The sequence below is a fragment of the Dicentrarchus labrax genome, unplaced genomic scaffold, assembly GCF_905237075.1.
Source record: "Dicentrarchus labrax unplaced genomic scaffold, dlabrax2021, whole genome shotgun sequence".
Taxonomy (NCBI): domain Eukaryota; kingdom Metazoa; phylum Chordata; class Actinopteri; family Moronidae; genus Dicentrarchus; species Dicentrarchus labrax.
In genome coordinates, this window is record NW_026136713.1 from 25,626,031 (window position 1) to 25,645,896 (window position 19,866).

At 36.7% G+C, this 19,866-nt stretch overlaps 6 protein-coding genes across 6 annotated transcripts in view; 3 read left to right on the forward strand and 3 right to left on the reverse strand.

The window, feature by feature from the left end:
- The first annotated feature begins 3,821 nt into the window (after positions 1–3,821).
- Positions 3,822–5,545, forward strand: LOC127374661 (histone H1.5-like). The gene has a single exon (XM_051420279.1). It carries the CDS (start codon positions 3,856–3,858, stop codon positions 4,225–4,227), a length of 372 nt encoding a protein of 123 aa, XP_051276239.1. The 5' UTR covers positions 3,822–3,855; the 3' UTR covers positions 4,228–5,545.
- A 1,611-nt stretch (positions 5,546–7,156) lies between these two features.
- On the forward strand, positions 7,157–9,200 carry LOC127374626 (histone H1-like). The gene is made up of 2 exons (XM_051420190.1): positions 7,157–8,151; positions 8,495–9,200. The coding sequence occupies exon 1, from the start codon at positions 7,183–7,185 to the stop codon at positions 7,798–7,800; it is 618 nt and encodes a 205-aa protein (XP_051276150.1). The 5' UTR covers positions 7,157–7,182; the 3' UTR covers positions 7,801–8,151; positions 8,495–9,200.
- A 643-nt stretch (positions 9,201–9,843) lies between these two features.
- On the forward strand, positions 9,844–10,462 carry LOC127374648 (histone H3). Its single transcript, XM_051420216.1, has one exon. It carries the CDS (start codon positions 9,962–9,964, stop codon positions 10,370–10,372), a length of 411 nt encoding a protein of 136 aa, XP_051276176.1. The 5' UTR covers positions 9,844–9,961; the 3' UTR covers positions 10,373–10,462.
- Positions 10,463–11,444: 982 nt separating this feature from the next.
- LOC127374664 (histone H4) lies at positions 11,445–11,883 on the reverse strand. Its single transcript, XM_051420282.1, has one exon. The coding sequence runs from the start codon at positions 11,805–11,807 to the stop codon at positions 11,496–11,498; it is 312 nt and encodes a 103-aa protein (XP_051276242.1). The 5' UTR covers positions 11,808–11,883; the 3' UTR covers positions 11,445–11,495.
- A 1,065-nt stretch (positions 11,884–12,948) lies between these two features.
- LOC127374659 (histone H2B 1/2-like) lies at positions 12,949–13,606 on the reverse strand. The gene has a single exon (XM_051420276.1). The coding sequence runs from the start codon at positions 13,578–13,580 to the stop codon at positions 13,203–13,205; it is 378 nt and encodes a 125-aa protein (XP_051276236.1). The 5' UTR covers positions 13,581–13,606; the 3' UTR covers positions 12,949–13,202.
- A 1,879-nt stretch (positions 13,607–15,485) lies between these two features.
- The window catches only part of LOC127374525 (potassium voltage-gated channel subfamily A member 1), a 32,552-nt gene continuing 28,171 nt past the window's right edge, over positions 15,486–19,866 (reverse strand). Inside the window, exon 2 of the mRNA XM_051419959.1 lies at positions 15,486–19,774. The gene's annotated coding sequence lies outside the window, so the exon portion shown is untranslated. The remainder of the gene's footprint in view (positions 19,775–19,866) is intronic.

Consider the following 19,866-nt stretch of genomic DNA (forward strand, 5'->3'; position numbering starts at 1 on the left):
CACAATTGTTCTTTATTTATTTATAATACAACTTAGATCATATTATTAGAATCTGAAATGTGTAAGATATTGATCTAGCACTGTCAGAGCACAAAGGCTCATACATAGCCCCCAAGTTCCATATAAACTACCACAAACTGTCACAACTACATACAAAGCTATATGTTCATTGACTTTCTTATAATATCAAAGACACACATCAGAAACAATGATTATTAAATACATTTATACACAATTTCAACATAAAATCCATAAATAAAAAGGGAGTTAAATAACCATAAGACAATATTAATAATAGCCTATAATGAATATGACCTGAAGGCTGACTTTACTGTGTCACTAACGCTGCTTTATTAAGGATTCAGCTCTCAATATAAACATTATCAATACTCATTAATACTATTTATTCATTATACTCCTGTTTGTCATATAACATAGTATTCTGATGTGTTATGTATATCTTTATATATCTTTATATATTGTATTATGTACATGGTTGAGACTCTATTTTCATATTTCTATATATATTGTAATATAATGCATATTTGTTATATGTGAAATGTTCTTCTTATGATTATTTTAATATTTCTGGTACTTGAGTTTATCTTATATGCCACTTTCTACTTTTACTTGATTTCAGAGGGAACAATTGTTCTTCATTTCGCTGATTTTCACACAAAAAACATAAGAAATGTTTATGAAATAGGAGATTTTGTTATAAATGAACTGAAACCGTCAGTCGCTTTTTAAATGAATTGATTGACATGAAATTAACTCATGGTTCCACCTTTACAAATCACTTTGAATTTTTGTAATAATTTTAATGTATTTGTAATAATTTTGAGGTTTGGACTGACGCGTTGTGAAGGAGTAACTTTGGACTAACTCTGGGTAACTATTTTCATCATTTTTACAAAGCAAACAATCAATGGATTAATGGATAAAACAACCAGCAGATTAATCCATAATTTAAAATAATCATTAGTTGCAGTTCAAAACAAAATAGTTCAACAGTAAAAACCTGCTTTTACATTAAAACATGAGTCAGAATAATCTAATATTTACAGTCTTGTATTAATACTTTCACTCACATTAAGGATCTGAATCGTTCCAATGAGGTGAAAATAATATTAGAAATAACTCTCATTATAAATATAATGGATTTATTTCAGGTTAATGAACTACTGAGGGACACAACTAAGCCAAATAACAAATTATTTAACTATGCAAAGAAGAAAACTTAAGTTATCATTAGTAAGAGAGAACCAGTACTGAGCTCCAGGAGGGTTTTTGAAGGCGCTCTGACACTCAGGCCTCAGGTGTGACCCCTTTGTACCTGCACAGAAAGCAGCCATGTTCCTGATTCAACCTCTTTAATATTCATTATGTTTTGATGAGTCACTTAGGGATCATTTTTAGGGCCCGAGCACAAACTATTGCTCCACTAGAATAGGAGCCTTCAGCTACCAAGCTCCGCTCTTGTGAAACCAGCTTCCAGTTGTGGTTCAGGAGTTTTTTTGCAATTGCTAACACACTAAAATGACATAGCACAATTATTTAAACTGACACACAGAGAGCAAAACCTCTTCTCAAGTCTCCAAAACTCTAAACACATTTTCTGCTTTACATACATTTTTAAATGCACTGAAGGTTCTCTGCATAAGACACAACAATCTGACATAAAGTCACATGTTCACATTTCAAAACTCTGCCATTCAAAATGACACTACTTGAGCTAATTGGCCAATATATGATCCACCTGGACAAACACCTCAATGGTTCATTGTTACCACTTCAATCAGGAAGGAAGCACTTTAAAAAGACCACAGGTCGTTTTTTATATATTTTTTCTGCACATTTTTCAGTTTACTGTTTTTTTGTGAGCACATTTTTGTTCACTCCAATGTAAATATATCTGCTGTGCATATGTTGCACTGACTTGTTTGATGAAAAATTTAAAAATAAATGTTTCAACAGCCTGTGTGTGTGTGTGTGTGTGTGTGTGTGTGTGTGTGTGTGTGTGTGTGTGTGTATCTGCAAATATTTCTGTGCATGTGAACAATCTAAAGAATTTTCTACAATTTGAACTATTTTAGTATTATGGCAAAGCATACTAAAGATGAGAGTGCTTTTCATTACGCCCAACAGTGTGTAGTTGGTTAGACAAACATCTGCTAATATGAATGAAGTGTGTGTCATTTGGTACAAACGTTTGATTTTGATAATGCTCTATGTAGTTTTGGTTGCAGAGCTTCGTTTTGCAGGATATATGAGGTATTTTGTGGTTTTGTGAGTTGGATTAAGTATTTTGATAAAACCAGCCTAGTTTGTAAAATTTTATTTTAGCAATTGGAAAAAAAACTGTAATAGTATGGTGGCTCCTCCTGGAGGTCAAACTGTTATATGAGCACTAGAATGATGTTAGTTAGTAGTTTGTACTTTTTTGTTTTTACTTCAGTGGAGTGAAGTTTAATCAGTATTTACATCCACTGGAGTAACACATTTATGTAGTTGATCAGGGTAGCAGTGGAGCTCCAGCTCATAATAGTCATCTAAGTCTGGTGGCGTCAGATTTTGGCGTTCATCATCTGATTTACGTGTCTTTTTCACTGTGTGGTCTACGTGTGATAAGCTGGCACATAACACAACCGCAGCATCTTCTTTTCATATTATATTTCATTCATTGGTCACATGATTACGGAAGAGGCTTAGGGCCAAATGCCAAACTTTTTTACACAATGATCTGTACATTTACTGAAGTAAACACTGTACTTTTGCCAACTAATAGTCTTTTAACAGTGAGTGCTGTATAGTTTGAGTCTCAGTGGAGGAGATGCTGGGTGCGGTGGCTTTGTGGAGTCTGATGGTATAGAAGAGCCTATTAGCACTAAACGAGCCCTGTGGAGAGCACTTGTTCTATTTATGCAAATATTTTGTTTACATTTCACACTTGCTTTGTCAACGTAAATGTCTGTTCTCCCCTGATAATAAACCTGAGAGGGACACAGCAGGAGGTGGGGGGGGTTGACTACTACTACTACTACTACTACTAAAATAATAATAATAATAATACTAATAATAGTCTAAATGTATGATAAATGATGAAAAACAGTGTTATCAGAGCAAATATTTTTATTTTGTATCTATATATTTTATTTATTTCTTAATTAAACAATGTATTTCAATCCAACTTTAATCCAAGTACTTTATGTTTGGACTTCCTAAAAAATAAGTTAATAAAAAAGATAAAATGTTAATTTTATGTGTATATAACACATCACTGTGCTTTAATGATTAATTGTCTCAAGTATCTGTGAATGCTGTGAATTGAACTAATGGATGACTTTTGAGTGTGTTTGCAGTCACCAAACTAACCTCTGTTTAATACAGAATTAACTGCCAGAGCTGACTGATTTTACTTCAGATCTTTAGACAAACATCTACTTTCACTGTCAAACTGGTTTTAGTGGATTTCTGGTGTATTTTAAAGGATTTATGAGAGAAATCACAAGGAAAAGACCCGCAACAGTGGCTCTCAAGGCGGCCGATGTGGGAGGTTTAATGGCTTCCTAATCTAAATAAAAACACCTTCAAAGCTTTATTTGACTTCCATATTAAGACATACTGTTCCACTATGATTTAAAATACATTTTACACTTTAATTCTTCCTCCATATATGTTTTTTAGACGTTTATTGGTGAGGAGAAAACACAAAGTGTCTGATTATTCCTGCTGCAGCGGTCGGCTGGCTTGAGTCTCCACGGTTCTCATGGTGCGTTTAAGGCCCTCTCTCACCGGAAGTAGGCCTTCATTTGGAAAAACCAGCCAAATCGAGGGAGTTTCTATGGTACCACGATGGCCGAAGACTCAAAGAAGACCAAGATCCCGACCAGAGATCTCATCCTGAAAGCCGTGTCCGCCTGCACGGACCGGAAAGGTCTGTCTTTCTGCGCCCTGAGGAAGGCGCTGGCCGCGGAGGGATACGACACGGAGACGTACAACGCCATCCACCTGAAACGCTCCGTGAAGAGCTTACTGGAGAAAGGTCTGCTCGTGCAGGTGGCCGGACGCGGGGTATCCGGGTCCTTTAAGGCCGCAGATAAAACCAAGAAGAAAGTGAAGAAAGACGCCGATAATGCGAAACAACCGGCCGCCATGACGAGACCCCAGACAGCGAAGACACAGACGGTGAAGGAAGAGTCCGAAGACAGCGAGCGAGAGGCCTAAAAAGTAAACCCACCAAGTTTGCTAAAGGCTCTTTTAAGAGCCGCCCAAATGTCAAACATAGGAGCTGATTTCCAGTCTTATGTAACATTACTTACAACATTATAAGTTAATTTCCTTCTGTGCATGGGGATTTCGGGCCCAGCCAGGGGGTGATCGACCCCTGACTTGTGTCCGAGTTGGTATCCTGATTTACGGATCCACATCCACCATCAGGCCTCGTCAGCATCCTCCAGTTCTGTGTTGTCCTTTTTACAGTTTTGACAGGTTAAACAAAGAACTACAGACCAACATTAAAACTGATCTTTTTTTGCTCAAATCTGAGCTTTTTAATAAATTGTGCTAAAAATTGTGCTGTTTCAATAAAGTCACATAGTACCTTTTTATGGCCAGAACCAGGATTAAAACATACAAACAATACAATCATAATCATAAAGTGAGGGAGAATTAAAGACCCCCATCACTAAAAATAAATACTAACAATAAAACACACTGGGGCAAATAAGTCAAACTGTTAAAATATACAAATTAAAGAATAAAACACGAATACACATCTAATACATGATGAGAATAATAATACAATATGACATATTAAGCAGCGTGTTAGAATAAATAAAATACTGGTCCAAATCAGATGGTTCTGATGTTTTTGCAATGAGACATCCAGTGTACATAACAGACATAAGCACGTATAAAATCACCTAAACAAAACAAACAGAAACTCCTGAATATGAAAACATATGTGATTGTCCATTAACCACAGTTTATATATGTTCTGTGGGTAAAGTTTGACTTCTACACATCTCAACAACCAAGATCACTTTAGGACCGAGACCTTCTCACACTGGAATCAGATGTGAATCACATTTAAAAATATAATGTGAACGAAGCAAACATAAATAAATCAGATCTGAGCAATAAGACTTGCAGTGTGAATTTAAACAGTTTGCTTGAACGGCCTCCAAATGAAGATATTTGAACTAAAAAAACATTATGGTTGAACATGAATAACACATTGATTAGAAATATCAAAAGGAGGCATTATAAATCAATACAGTGTTATTTCCAAATCTTCAGACATTTTTTAATTGAACTTAAGCCGATCACTTTAATGTGTTATGGTGGTAATTCTCTCTTTTTTAGCATGTTACTCTTATAATTAATCTAAAGTAATGTGTTATAAACTCTGCAGCGAGCAACAACATCTGTATATTTAAGTCTTTTTCACTTGTTTGTTATGTTGGGCCACTCTGAGCCTTACTGGAGCATTAAGTCATAATCCCTGTTTGTATTAAAGGAGCAGTTTATAGGATTTAATCTTCTCCGTCTACCTCATAAGAATCTATTAATATCTTCTGGACACAAGGTGTCTCCTACTTCACTGTAACATTTATTATTCATTTTGTTTGGTTTGGCAAATTAGTTATATTCTACATCTGTGTGTTGTGTGATTAATTTAAGTTCATGTGTGTTTAATAACAATAATGAATGTAGGGTAACTCTTTATAATTATATGAGGAACTCCTGATGAATCGTATATTTAATGATTAGTTATTTTAGAAATAAGTGAGGAATTAATCACTTAATAATTGCTGAATCCTTAAAAATGTCACTAATAATTCACAATGGAGGAATGTATAGATGATGAGAACAGACTGAAAAAGCCTGATTGATGAATGATTAGTTCATATCAATCAATCAGTCGTTCCTCATTAACTGGTGAACAGTACAAAACTAATCAGTGACTCATTTATCACTAACTACTTAAACACATTTTATTTGTATTTATACAGTTTAAAGCACATTAATGGACATTCAAGTAAATGTGCCAGTTTAGCAAATATGACTAATTATCAGCTACAGTCACTGGGCAGGTTTAATGGCAGCTATAAAAAACACATTATATTAAATATATTAAACAGGAACAGTAATACTGTCCATATATCAGAGCATACTTCATAAAAACACATAAACCACTTAAAAAACAACAACAATAACAATAACAACAATAACAGTAGGCCTACATGAAGTACACAACCAAGTGCACTTCAGTGTATTTGAATAGGTTATGTAGTATGGTAACAACTGCTGTTTTTGTGCACCCAAACTGAAGTGATACCTTAACATCATCATTATATGTTGATTACTAGATATATCCTCATAGGAAATATCATTATTTATTCATTAAATAGTTATAATGCACTCCAGATGATATTGTCCTTATACAGGCTTTGGCCCATATGAGCAGCTTACTTTGTTTTCTTCAGTAGAAAAGTTTAACAAATCTCCCTGAAGTGCAAAATATATCAGAAAATGTTCATTTTATGTACATTTGCCTTATTTAAGTAAAAACTAGTTTACATTGTCTCAAGTATGTGGATTATAAAGCAGAATAACACTAATGACAGACTCAGTGACTGTCTGTCAGAGGATGTGTAAAGCCCCAAGTAACTTTTGTGTTTGCAGTCACCAAACTAACCTCTTTTTAATACAAAATTAACGGAAAAAGCTCACTGATTTTACTTCTAGTCTTTAAACAAACATCTTCTCTTATTGTTAAACTCATTTTAGTGTGTTTCTGATGTATTTTAAAGGATTTATAAGAGAAATCTGAAGGAAAAGACCCGCAGCAGAGCCTCTCACGGCGGCCGATGTGAGAGGTTTAAAGGCTTCCCAAACTAAATACAAACATCTTTAAAGCTTTATTTGACTTCCACATGTGGACAAACTTCTCCGCTATGATTGCAAATCATTTTTATACTTTAATGGGTCCTCCAGGTGTGTATTTTCTACATTTATTGGCGAGGAGAAAACACAAAGTGTCTGAGTATTCCTGGCGCAGTGGCGAGCGGCGGGCTGAGTTGAGTCTCCACGGTTCTCATGGTGTGTTTAAGTTCCTCCCTTGCCGGAGATTTCTCCATCAGTCATATCGGACTAGTCGAGAATTGAATCTACACGATGGCAGAAGTCGCACCAACCGCCGCCCCGGCTGCCCCAGCCAAGGCACCCAAGAAGAAGGCCGCCAAGCCCGCCAAGAAGAGCGGACCAGGAGCCAGCGAGCTGATCCTGAAAGCCGTGGCCGCCTCCAAGGAGAAGAAAGGAGTGTCTTACATCTCCCTGAAGAAGGCGCTGGCCGCTGGAGGCTACGACGTGGAGCACAACGCGGTCCACATCAAGCGCGCCGTGAAGAGCCTGGTGGGGAAAGGAGCCCTCGTCCAGACCAAGGGAACCGGAGCGTCCGGGTCTTTCAAGGCGAGCAAGACCGCCGAGAAGCCCAAGAAGGTGGTGAAGAAAGTGGTGAAGGCGAAGAAGTCTCCGGTGAAGAAGGCCGCCGCCAAGAAGCCAACGGCCGCCAAGAAGCCCAAAGCCAAGGCGGCGACCCCCAAGAAGGCGAAGAAACCTGCCGCAGCCAAGGCCGTGAAGAAGGCGACCAAGAGCCCCAAGAAGGTGGTGAAGAAGGCAGCCGCCCCCAAGAAGGCCGCTACCCCGAAGAAGGCAGCCAAGAAGGCGGTTAAACCCAAAGCCGCTAAGCCCAAAGCCAAGAAGGCAGCAGCAAAGAAACCAGCGAAGAAGTAAACAACAACAACCTGATCTTCATCAACAACGGCTCTTTTAAGAGCCACCCAAATCACAGAGAGCACTTTTCCTGTTGACTGTCTGATTTACAAAGTGGTTCAAATGTGTAAAATATAATGTAGTTTTAGTTGGAAACATAACGGAATTAGGATAAAATCAGGTGTTCTGATATAAATCAGTGGGATTTATAATCTAATCTGGCAGTTTGTAGTGAGGAGAGGACAGAGAGTGCAGACTGTATAAAGATTATATAGATAATATAATAACTTATAGACATTATAGGACTATTACACTATATTGAGAAACTTTTCAACATTTTAATAACTATAGACCATCTCATTCATGTTGCAGGTACATCAGTGGATTCAGTGTCAGTTGTTGAAACCCCAAATATAAATGAGATTATACAGTGTTTATAATACAGTTTTATATTGAGTCTTGATGAGGACAGAAAGAACAGACAGCCTAAAAGATATATATATATATATATATATATATATATATATACACACACACCAATCATTAATATTTCAGCTGGTCTGAAGACTTTATAAATATTTATGTCTTCAGAAAGTGCAGACTGTATAAAGATTATACAGATAATAAAATAACTTATAGACATTATAGGACTATTACACTATATTGAGACACTTCAACATTTTAATAACTATAGACCATCTCATTCATGTTGCAGGTACATCAGTGGATTCAGGTACTTGTGACTTTTCCTAAATATAAATGAGACTGAAGTGTTATAATATAGTTTAAATTGAGTCAAAATCACATTTACAAACACTCATGTAAGATGGTCTGAAGTCCATTTTGAATATTTGCAGATTATATGTTTCACTTGGTAGCTCACACAACTCTGTATATGTTGTATTATATATTTATTTGTATATTTAATAGAAAGCTCTTTAGTCTTGTGCATCAACAACACTTCAGATGAGAGTTAAGAACTGTCTTCATATATAAATATAAAACATTAACACAGCGTACGGGAACCCTATGGATGTATACAGATACACACACATATGTACACTTTTTTTACACTTATATTTATATTTTTATACCCATATATGATAATAATAATAATAATAAATGTCCTGTTTATTATACAACATGTTTTGTATCTTCTTTTTGTACGTTTCATATGTTCTTATTGCACCTTTTATGAGTCTGAATGTACAGTTTAGTTTTAAGTTTAATTTTCTGCTCATATATTTTCACACCATTCCCACTTGAACAATGCATAGTGTTTATACTTTCGTTTATAGGCTTATATTTTCTATTATATTTGGTAATATTTTATTTTGTGATGTACTCTGTTTTGCTCTACTTTACCCTGTTGCTGTTGTGTCGATCTGCTAAGGGGATCAATAAATGAATATCTTATCTTACGTTTGAAAGTTTTGTATTTTCTTAACTGCTGGTTTACTTTCTGTGTTCCTGCAATATAAACATCAGTTTCCCATTTTAATAAAGCCTGTACTGTCTCTCTCACCTGATCTTTAATGTATACATACATTCAATATTTTATTTAAAACAAATATGTATCTGATCAACACAGATGCACATCCCTGATGGGAACATGTTTGTAATAATATAGTAATATATATAGTAATAATATAATAATAATAGTTACTATTATATTATATTTGATTATTCATAGAGTAAAGGAGAACTTTATTTATCTTGAGATTGCTCAAAAATACAACAAAAAAAACAACAGTAATACATAATAATACTATAAATACTATATAAATAAGATATGATGAAGTATATAAGGAGCGACTACTAACACCAGTAAGAATAACAATAAAAGTAAGATAAATTTAATAATTACAAACAATATTTCCCTGTTATAAATTAAATATACAGTCATATAAAGTAGACACTTTGTACTCATGCAACCACCCAGGTGCATAATAAAATAAAATGTAGACTAATCAATCAATACAACCTCCTATTGATGAAACAACAATAAATCAGTGGCTCCAACAACAATGATTTTTTTCTCTGCTCCAGCTGATATATCACGTGCTTCCAGGGGACCAATCAGCGTCCGCGGCGCTCCGGCTCTGCCTATATAAGGCGGACTGAAACTCAGTGGAATCATTACTACTTCCCTGAAGTAAAGGATCGCAGTTACCGATCAACAATGGCAAGAACCAAGCAGACCGCCCGTAAGTCCACCGGAGGCAAAGCCCCCAGGAAGCAGCTGGCGACCAAGGCCGCCCGTAAGAGCGCCCCCGCCACCGGCGGCGTGAAGAAGCCCCATCGTTACAGGCCCGGTACCGTGGCTCTGAGGGAGATCCGCCGCTACCAGAAGTCCACCGAGCTGCTGATCCGCAAGCTGCCCTTCCAGCGCCTGGTGAGGGAGATCGCTCAGGACTTCAAGACCGACCTGCGCTTCCAGAGCTCCGCCGTCATGGCTCTGCAGGAGGCCAGCGAGGCTTACCTGGTGGGTCTGTTCGAGGACACCAACCTGTGCGCCATCCACGCCAAGAGGGTGACCATCATGCCCAAAGACATCCAGCTGGCCCGCCGTATCCGCGGAGAGAGGGCTTAAATATCCTCCACACCCTGAACGCAACACAACGGCTCTTTTAAGAGCCACATACTTCAACCTGAGAGCGGCGGTTCCAATATTAACTAATATATAGATCTGTAATGTAAACATTAAGTAACTGTAGAGACTCTAACGATATCTCTATAGTATTACACATTATTTAAACTTGAATTGCATAGTTAACAAGACACCACAATAGTCTATGCTGACAAATGTGTGAAAGATTCTAGATATGACTGCCTACTACTAGATAGACAGCAAAATATCTGCACATGACAGTAAAGTATTTAATGTAAATGGTCCCTAACAGAGAATATCAGGGCTCAGACTTTGGTTCCTTATGTTTACATTTTAAAGTCAGTCAGGAAGTCCCAGTGTTCATAATATGTATGTAGTAATATACTATATATATTGAATTATATATTTTAAATTCCAATAGAAATTCAGATAGTTAATAGCCAACAGCTGGTCCAAATGAATAGACCAAATGGCATGCAGGTTGATACGTTCATGCTTTTAAATGTACAATCAATTTCTTCCTCTTCACTCCCTTTAAAGTATTGTAAGCCTTTATGTAGTTTTATCTATAATAGTTCATGTTCTCAGAAAAGATCAGACCTCTGCAGACAGTCAATCCAAAAATAAGGAAAAATAAAACTACATATGTAGAATTACAGGATGACCTGTAACAGCCTAAAACAAGATGCTGGGAAACAAACACACGACCTTATATGGTCAAAGTACAACATGAGATATGATTTGTTTAGTTAAGGTTTGCCAAAAAGGCCTGGAAACAGGATGAGCGGTACACACACACACATAAAAAACTCAGGTGTAGTTTATGGTGCAGGAAGGAGTCACTTTTAACCGGGAGTTACACTGAATATACAAAATGGCGCCCGGATTTACACGTTCCACTATGTTTGTGACTTTAACATAATTGTAAAATAAATGTATTCAGATACTATATTTTAACACTATAATGATAAATATATAGTAATATAATGAAGTTATATTTATAATCTATATAAAGTGTGTTCAGACTCAGGACGGAGCTCTGCAGACAGTGTGGGTGGCTCTTAAAAGAGCCGTTGGGTTGTTGTTGTATTAGAGAGTCGTTGGTTTAACCGCCGAAGCCGTACAGGGTGCGGCCCTGCCTCTTCAGAGCGTACACCACGTCCATGGCGGTGACGGTCTTCCTCTTGGCGTGCTCGGTGTAGGTGACGGCATCACGGATCACGTTCTCCAGGAACACCTTGAGCACACCGCGGGTCTCCTCGTAGATCAGACCGGAGATACGCTTCACACCGCCACGGCGAGCCAGACGGCGGATGGCGGGTTTGGTGATTCCCTGGATGTTATCGCGGAGAACTTTACGGTGACGCTTGGCGCCTCCTTTACCGAGTCCTTTGCCTCCCTTGCCGCGACCAGACATTTTGTTACAGTCAAGATTCGTCCGAAGAGAAACTGATGGTTAACTGCTCAGGAGCGCCCGTATTTACATCCACTCTGCGGACGTATGTGAAGACAGGCAGCTCGAGCGACTGGGCGGCGACCTTTTTTTTAACAATAGAGACAATCAAACCATCGCCTTCAGAATAAAGGCAGGAAATGGCCACCTCATTTACATTATAATTGTGCGCCAAAATGTGAATATATTTCACCATTTTACTTCCTCCATGTAAAACTTTCAAACTGCTAATAAACTCTGACTGACAGCACTTCCTTTCTGTTTTATTTTGTTTGTTAGGGTCAGATGTACCAGACAGATATTAAAACACAAGAAAAGACTTTTTCCAGGATGTTATGTCCCCTTCAGTTTCCTCATTAAAACCTCTCACATAAGGAATCAACAGTGAAACTCAGTTTGTCATCCGTGTGCTCCTGAATATTTAAAGATAAGATTACATTTATTGATCCCACACTGAGGTTATTCTCTCACTACAGCAACATTAGGAAAATACCAGAAAAGAGAAACATAAAATAAGTTATATGTACAACGATCGATGTCCACTAACTGACCACTAAGTGGAAGCATTGTGATTTAAAATAAAGTTTTTACAGCATTAGTTTTACACAAACAGATGAGTCCTACATAGAGCTCATCTTTTCTGCAGTATTACGCCATAAATCATTAAAAACAGGAGGAATTATTTGCTTATTCATTTTACAATAATGAATCTATTAAATATAGACAAGTTTTCCTACATGCGTTACTAATATTGGAGTGAAAATCCTACAGCCTGTTGAAATAATCAAATCACTAGGGATGGGAATTGATTCCCTTATTGATTCCTGATTAATGTGTCCTACACAGGTATTCATCAGTTCAATAAGGGACAACAGTTACAAAACCTCGGCACTAAATATCATTTTTACAAAACATAGTTCAATATTTTTTATAATTGTACTCTGGTGGAAGTTAATCACTATTGATTGAATTCCTACCAAAATATCATAGAAAAACAACTGTGTAATAAAAGCTTTACTTGTACTTTTGTTTGCATGCTGTTACTGGATGCTTCAGTTTTAAATTAAACGTATGTAATGTGGACATGAAATAGTAAAACTATAGACAAAGTTATAATAGTTCTTTATTTTAAAGAGACAATGATAAACAATTAGTGAATATGCTTCAAGAAACCTTTGTTTAAAAGGACTGCATGTTACTACAATACTGTTGTAGACAAATATATTGTCACACGTTTTGAGGATCTTCTCATTAAATTCTTAAATTTCTCCCCAAAATAATGAAACTTTGCTCTTTCTGAATAAAGTGTGTGGCTCTTAAAAGAGCCTTTGGTTTGATGTTGGGAGGAAGCGGAGCCGTTTACTTGGAGCTGGTGTATTTAGTCACGGCCTTTGTCCCTTCGGACACGGCGTGCTTGGCCAGCTCGCCGGGCAGCAGCAGGCGGACGGCGGTCTGGATCTCCCTGGAGGTGATGGTGGAGCGCTTGTTGTAGTGAGCCAGACGGGAGGCCTCCCCGGCGATACGCTCAAAGATGTCGTTGACGAAGGAGTTCATGATGCCCATGGCTTTGGAGGAGATCCCGGTGTCGGGGTGGACCTGCTTCATCACCTTGTAGACGTAGATAGCATAGCTCTCCTTCCTGGTCTTCCTCCTCTTTCTGTCTTTCTTGCCGGGGGTCTTGGTCACGGCTTTCTTGGAGCCCTTCTTGGGCGCTGTTTTCGGTGCTGGATCAGGCATGATGAGTTACTCGCTGTTCAAGTGAGATACGTGACTGAGACGGTGGGCTGGTGCTTCTTAAATACACGATATGCAAATGAGCCTGCGCGGTCCCCGCTCTGTCATTGGTTGGTTGTTGGAACGTCAAGGACTGAACGCTGAAGTGTCTCAGCGCTACTCGGCTGTCTTTGTGTTGGTTTTTTGGCGGTTAAAAGTGAAAGCTTTATTTAAAATAAGATAAAGGCAGTGTCTTTTAAAATAATTCATCACTTTTATACCTCAAAGTTATTTTTCAAATATATAAAAAAGTTTTGTTTTTTTAAAGCTGTACATTGTTTCTGATTTTACTCTTTTATATGAAAATGTATTGTTGTTTTCTTACCCATTATTTATTAGTTTCTTTTATTGAATGTTTTAAAGTCCCTTTACTGAATGTTATTTTAATGCAAGACTTTATTTCCTGATTTTGTTCTTTTGAATTTGTTTGTTTTTGTTGTTTAAATGCATCTGTCATCAATAAAGTTATATAAAAAAGGAGATGAATTTCCACTTCAGTATGTTGTTACAGAAAATGTACTTTATTGTGTTTATTAGGCTTTATTGGGTTTATTATTCTTAGAGGAACATGTTGTGTTTCCTTTGTATTCTATAATTTCACAGCCTGATATTATCATTTAAAAAAGGTCCAGTGTAACATTGAGGAGGATCTATCGTCAGATGTATAATGTGATATTCATAGGTATATTTTCAATTAGTGTTTAATCAGCTGAATATAAGAATAATTGTGTTTTTGTTACCTGAGAATGAGACGTTTTATCTACAGAGGGAGATTTTAAAGATCTTATACAAAATATTTTACAGTTTTAAAAAGTGCAATATCCATAAAACATATAAAATAAAATGATAATTGATTAAAACACAATTTATTGATAAAGGAGCACCTTGTCAGTGCAATATAAACTGAAATATTATATAATCTATAGTATAAAACACATTTCAGTCTGAATCACACACACAGTAAGTTAACAATGACGCCATCTAGTGGATCAATCTGACTGTAAGTTCACTCAGTTTATTACAGTTGTACACATCACTGTTTATTATTTAATATTTAATATTTAAACTATTGAAAAAAACAAAGAAAAACTATATGGAATAAAACAGTTACAGTTATAAATCCTATTTACACCAATTTTATTCTTCTCATTATTCTTGTGCTTAGTTCATTATAATACTTATTTCAGTATAATTTCTATCACTTTATTACTTTATTTATACTATATATGTACATGTGTCACATTTAAGTTGCTTTTTATGCAGTAATTTTATCATATATATATATTTTATAAGAATGAGCTACAAAGCGATGATTGATTAATGATTAATAATTGATGATTAATCTCCCAGGGCACCAGAACTCAAAGGGCCCAGCAGGTTTACTTTGCATCAACTGGTCTCATTTAACTGAGAAATACTTTATTAAAGCACAAAATGAACCCACATATGTCAGATTGTAGGTCCTCTACTTGTTGGTTATTAAGTTGTTTAGTTGGTATTGAAAATGTATACTCAAGTAAAAACACAATTACTGGCAATTACCTATTCAAGTAAAAGTTAAAAAAAACTACCTATTTAATAAATTACTCAAAGATATTTTTAGATAAAAAGTAGATTACTGGCTTAAAAATATACTTCAGTAAAGTAAAAGTACAGTTTAAAAACAGGAACATGAGTTTTACTGGTTCCTTAAACAAACTTTACTCATGTGTGTTACTCACCTTTAGTTTTAAGGTGTTTAATATGTAAAATATCCCTAAATTAATGTGTTTAATTAAATAACAATGTACACAAATCCATCCACGTGCGAGACCTTTTCATTTCTGTAAATCTGTTGGGTCTTAAACTAAATAAACAATGAACCACAGGTGAGTTTGTTTCAGTTTATTTCATAACTCTTCTGCATATATTATTAACAATTTAACAAACAGGAGTCTTTTTTGTTAAAAACACAATGTAACATTAACGGGATGAGGTTTAACATGTGATACACTTAAACCACTTATACACAGAGAAAATAATTTGGCTTATTCAGACCAATTTGGCAGCGTTGTTTTGGGGAATGGTGTCAGTAAAGGTACTTGATGGACGGAGGCAGCTTCACGGATGATTCACACTCACAGGCAGCAAAGACTCCACACAGGAAGGGAAACTACCTCCACTACTGGTGGCAGAACACAACATCCCTGGATAGATATGAACGTATTCAATCGAAACCATGCATTAAAAGAAAGTTACACTTTGCAGGGAGATTCGCCTACAAACAGTTTGCTTTTCAAGAAATGTTGAAAAATGTCAAAAATGCAGCAAAAATGTGGATTTGATTGAATAAATTAACAAATAAACTAATTTGTGGACTTTGTGCTTCAGTTTGTGCCTCTGATGGGATCAAAGTTTGTACATGTGAGCTGTTTTCACCGTCTGTTCAACCAGATAAATGATCTATATTCGTATCAATACTCAGAACACCCTTTCACAAGCCCCGCCTCCTTTTTGCTCCTAAGTCCCGCCCCTTTGCTCTCTGCTCCAATAACAGTTGAGCAAACCTCATCTGTATCTAAGTACATTAAAGGAGGAAGTTGACCGAGGTTTGAAAAGGATCAATTGATATGGGTTGATCAGAAGCTGCTATATTGATTATAAAATAAATTACAGCTTCTGAATTGATGAGCTGATACTCGTATTTGTAAATTATCTGTATCGGATATTGATTTCAGTTTCAAGTTTTCTGAGCTTCTTTCTGCTTTCTGTGCACTGATCCTTAACTTCCATTTGTTCTCAGGATTGTACAACATTTAAATCAATAAAAAGTTATTGATATTGATATAACTGAAGCTAACGAGATAGCTAACCGACACTAAGCGGGGCTGCTAAAGGGACGGTTCAAAAAACACTCAAATGTGAAAATTTCCCTAAAAGGCACAAACTGAATCGACTGAATCACTGATGCATTTAATTGAGTCCATGAAGAAGAAAACTGTGTGTGTGTGTGTGTGTGTGTGTGTGTGTGTGTGTGTGTGGAGAGCTAATGGAGGATGTTTGTAGGACTTCAGGGATAAGGCAGGACATCTCCGATCTACACAGTACAGGGATAGCAGCTTCAAGGAAACACGTAACACATTTCACAACTGCAGAAAAACAGGATTGAAACAATAAAACAGGAAGTACTGTAAATTCTCAAATAGTGGCCTGGGTCTCTAATGGAAAGTTTCACATTAAAAGCCTTCAGTCGATAATCCCTTCACTTAAGACTTTTATTGTGAAACAATTACAGAAGTTTAAGTTTTATTAGTAGCGTAAAAGCACATTGTTTTTTCTTTTATATCCTGTAGGTCTGAACAATGCTTTTTATTTACATTTTCAAGAAGTCAAGAATATCGCACTTCTTTTCTCGCTAGTTTAACATTAATAGAGCAGATCTACTGCTAGCTTAGCAACTAGCGATCCAACGTCAGCTAACAAGGCACAAATCTAACGTTGAATTATTAAAGAAGCTAATGCTGCGTTCTCAGCGTCATATTGGAGCAGCCCAGTCTGGAATAAACTCGCTAACCCGCGACAGGAAACCGTGTCAGTGTCAGTAAAGTAGAAAGAGCAACAAAGGACGGATGCATCGCGATCGTTGTTTGAGTCACATGTGAAACAAAAAGGATGGTGTTGACTTATTTTAAGTTACATACGTAACACGATTTGCGATATTTTCCTAATCAAGTAGTTTTGTTGCCTAAACGTAACCAAACTGCACCCTTATCAAGCTTTTATTTTGAAAATGTAACTGGATGTTGCATATTTATTATTGCTAGCTTCATGTCAGAATGTGTTGGAAACGTGACACTGACACGGTGGACCAGTGTGTCTGTTAGCTAGAGATGATAAAGATTCCTGTTTTTATCTTTCAACTCAAGACGGCTGTACAATCGCAGAGTTGGTGGTTTGAGGACAATAAAATACAATTATTACCTTAAACAATGGAGTTATTTGTTAGCTTCAAGATGGTTGTTTCAGAGGTTACCAGTCAAATTTGACCTTTTCGAACTCGGGAATAAAACATTTATAGCTTTTAATTTAGGACCAGATATCATTTCTTACCCAAAGGTAGGTTTAATGGTGGACTTTTATCTGAGTTTGCACTTGTCTTTACAAAAGCACAATGAACATAGCATCAACATCGACTACCAACAAACTGATTATGGATTTTAATTATTGGCCTTTAGGAAGAAGATATGGTACAAAGGCCTTGAGATGTGGTTGAAAGCTCTGACGCTAGTTTATGAACCTTTGTGGTTTGATTTGGGAATAAATGATTCTTTAACCTGTAAAGACAAAAGTAGTAACTTACATAACTCCCATGGACTCGAGTCACTAATTTGATGACTTTAAACTCAACCTGGACTTGAGACTTTTGATCTGAAAATACTTGACACCTTTCCCCAAAGCCCAGCACCCTAATTCAGCACAACCCTAACCCTAAACAACAAAAACCTGATTTGTTGTGCCATTTACCCTACATATTAAGTTCCAGACCTCGGTCAGTGTACTTTGCAGCCAACAGATTTTATTTTTTATAATGAGAAAACAAGTTTCTTCCTGACAACAGCTTGTTTTCCATTGTTTTTTGTCCTGAAAATAAAATCTGACTTTATTCAATGTGCTTATAAATGTTTTAAATTACTTGTTTTTGTTTTCCGATTTTATTTTCACAACAGAAAATGTTTCTTTTTTTTGTTTATTGTTTTTTTTATTTTGAAAATCAAAAAAGGGAAAACTGTTGGCCCCAAAATACACCGACTGTACTCTCAGTAAGAAGTAAGGGTGCCGTCCCATTTCAGACATATAAAAACATTTAGACAAATAGGTTAATTTCCTGAATGTTTTTCATTCAGTTTGTTGGATCCAATCAGGTTTAAGGAGAGAAACATGAAGAACTGACTGAAAAAAATACACCAAATAAATTTGTTTTGTTCTGTTGTTAAAATTACATTTATATTAGGTGATGACTCAAAGTTCAGGACTTGATCCCACCTCTGGTCATTTCTTATCTTACCTGGACCAGGCTTTTATAGGAGACCAGGCTTTTATAGGAGACCGGGCTCATTATTCAGCTTTTATTTGAGAATTTACAGCATTTTTTTTTTCTCCCATTCTGCCGAACTCACTCATTCATTTTTCTCACGTACGCTCATGCCACTTATAGTTGCTTGATTGATATGTAGGAGGAAGTACAAAATAACAGCAAGAAGAACAGGCCACACAAAGGTAGATAATACTAAATACTTCAGATTCAAGCCCCTGAAACATACAGTAGAAACCAAAAACATCGCTCAAAAAAATAATAAATCCAACAGCTAAGATGAGCTGACGAGAGGAGCCTGCGGTGTCGGCCCCAGACTGCGAGACCCTGAATGCATCTTGCTGTTAGGGACACTAACTTTGTTATCTGAGATAGGCTATGGCTTTGGCCCTGGCGAGAGCGGGAGGGGATGCGGTTGAGGAAAACTAAACTCGGACAAATCGTCTTCAGCGACAACCAAACATCCTCTCTCCCTTAAAATGTGTTTTTGTTTTTTTTTTTCCCTCCCCTCATCTTTACACCGTTATCATTTTAGAAAAATAGAAATCAGGAAAACATCATTACAAAAATAAAACCAAAAAGTTCGTCAAAAAGTCTACATCCACATGACAACTTCACATAAATATGGACTGATATTGCACAGCGAGGGATTTTCTTCTGATATGAAGGAAATCACTGACACAATTTGTAGAAAAAAGAAAAAGAAAAATACGTTTAGGACGTTAAAATGATCAAAATTTTGCATGTCCTGGTTAGGTTTTTCTTTTTTTTTTATTTGTTGTCTCCAGAGAGATAAAGTGTGGGAGCAGCAGCAGTATGATCCCAGGCCCTCCTACATCAGGCAGATTTATCCTCTGAGTCCTGCTCCAAAGAAAAACAACAACAACAACAACAACAACAACAAAAAGCAACAAAAAAAAAAGCAAAAGCTTCAGAAGTATCACTGGTGAATTTTGGTTGAAGGCACAGAGTTCCAGAAAAGGGCGGTTGGATGCTGATTGTTTGAAGTGCAGCAGCAGTTGTTGGTGAGCGTCCTGGTGGAGGCGGATCGACTCTCCTGATGGTCGGAGGGCAGGGCTTCAACTCTCTGTGGACACAACGAGACCAGAGTTAAAAACAGGTGAAAGATGTTGCAGGAGAGTTTTCAGAGAGATCTGTAGTCTGTAGCACCGTTATTAA

Bases quoted from the DNA above. Each gene is read 5' to 3' on its own strand.
- LOC127374661 (XM_051420279.1), top strand. From the start codon at position 3,856: ATGGCCGAAGACTCAAAGAAGACCAAGATCCCGACCAGAGATCTCATC.
- LOC127374626 (XM_051420190.1), top strand. From the start codon at position 7,183: ATGGCAGAAGTCGCACCAACCGCCGCCCCGGCTGCCCCAGCCAAGGCA.
- LOC127374648 (XM_051420216.1), top strand. From the start codon at position 9,962: ATGGCAAGAACCAAGCAGACCGCCCGTAAGTCCACCGGAGGCAAAGCC.
- LOC127374664 (XM_051420282.1), bottom strand. From the start codon at position 11,807: ATGTCTGGTCGCGGCAAGGGAGGCAAAGGACTCGGTAAAGGAGGCGCC.
- LOC127374659 (XM_051420276.1), bottom strand. From the start codon at position 13,580: ATGCCTGATCCAGCACCGAAAACAGCGCCCAAGAAGGGCTCCAAGAAA.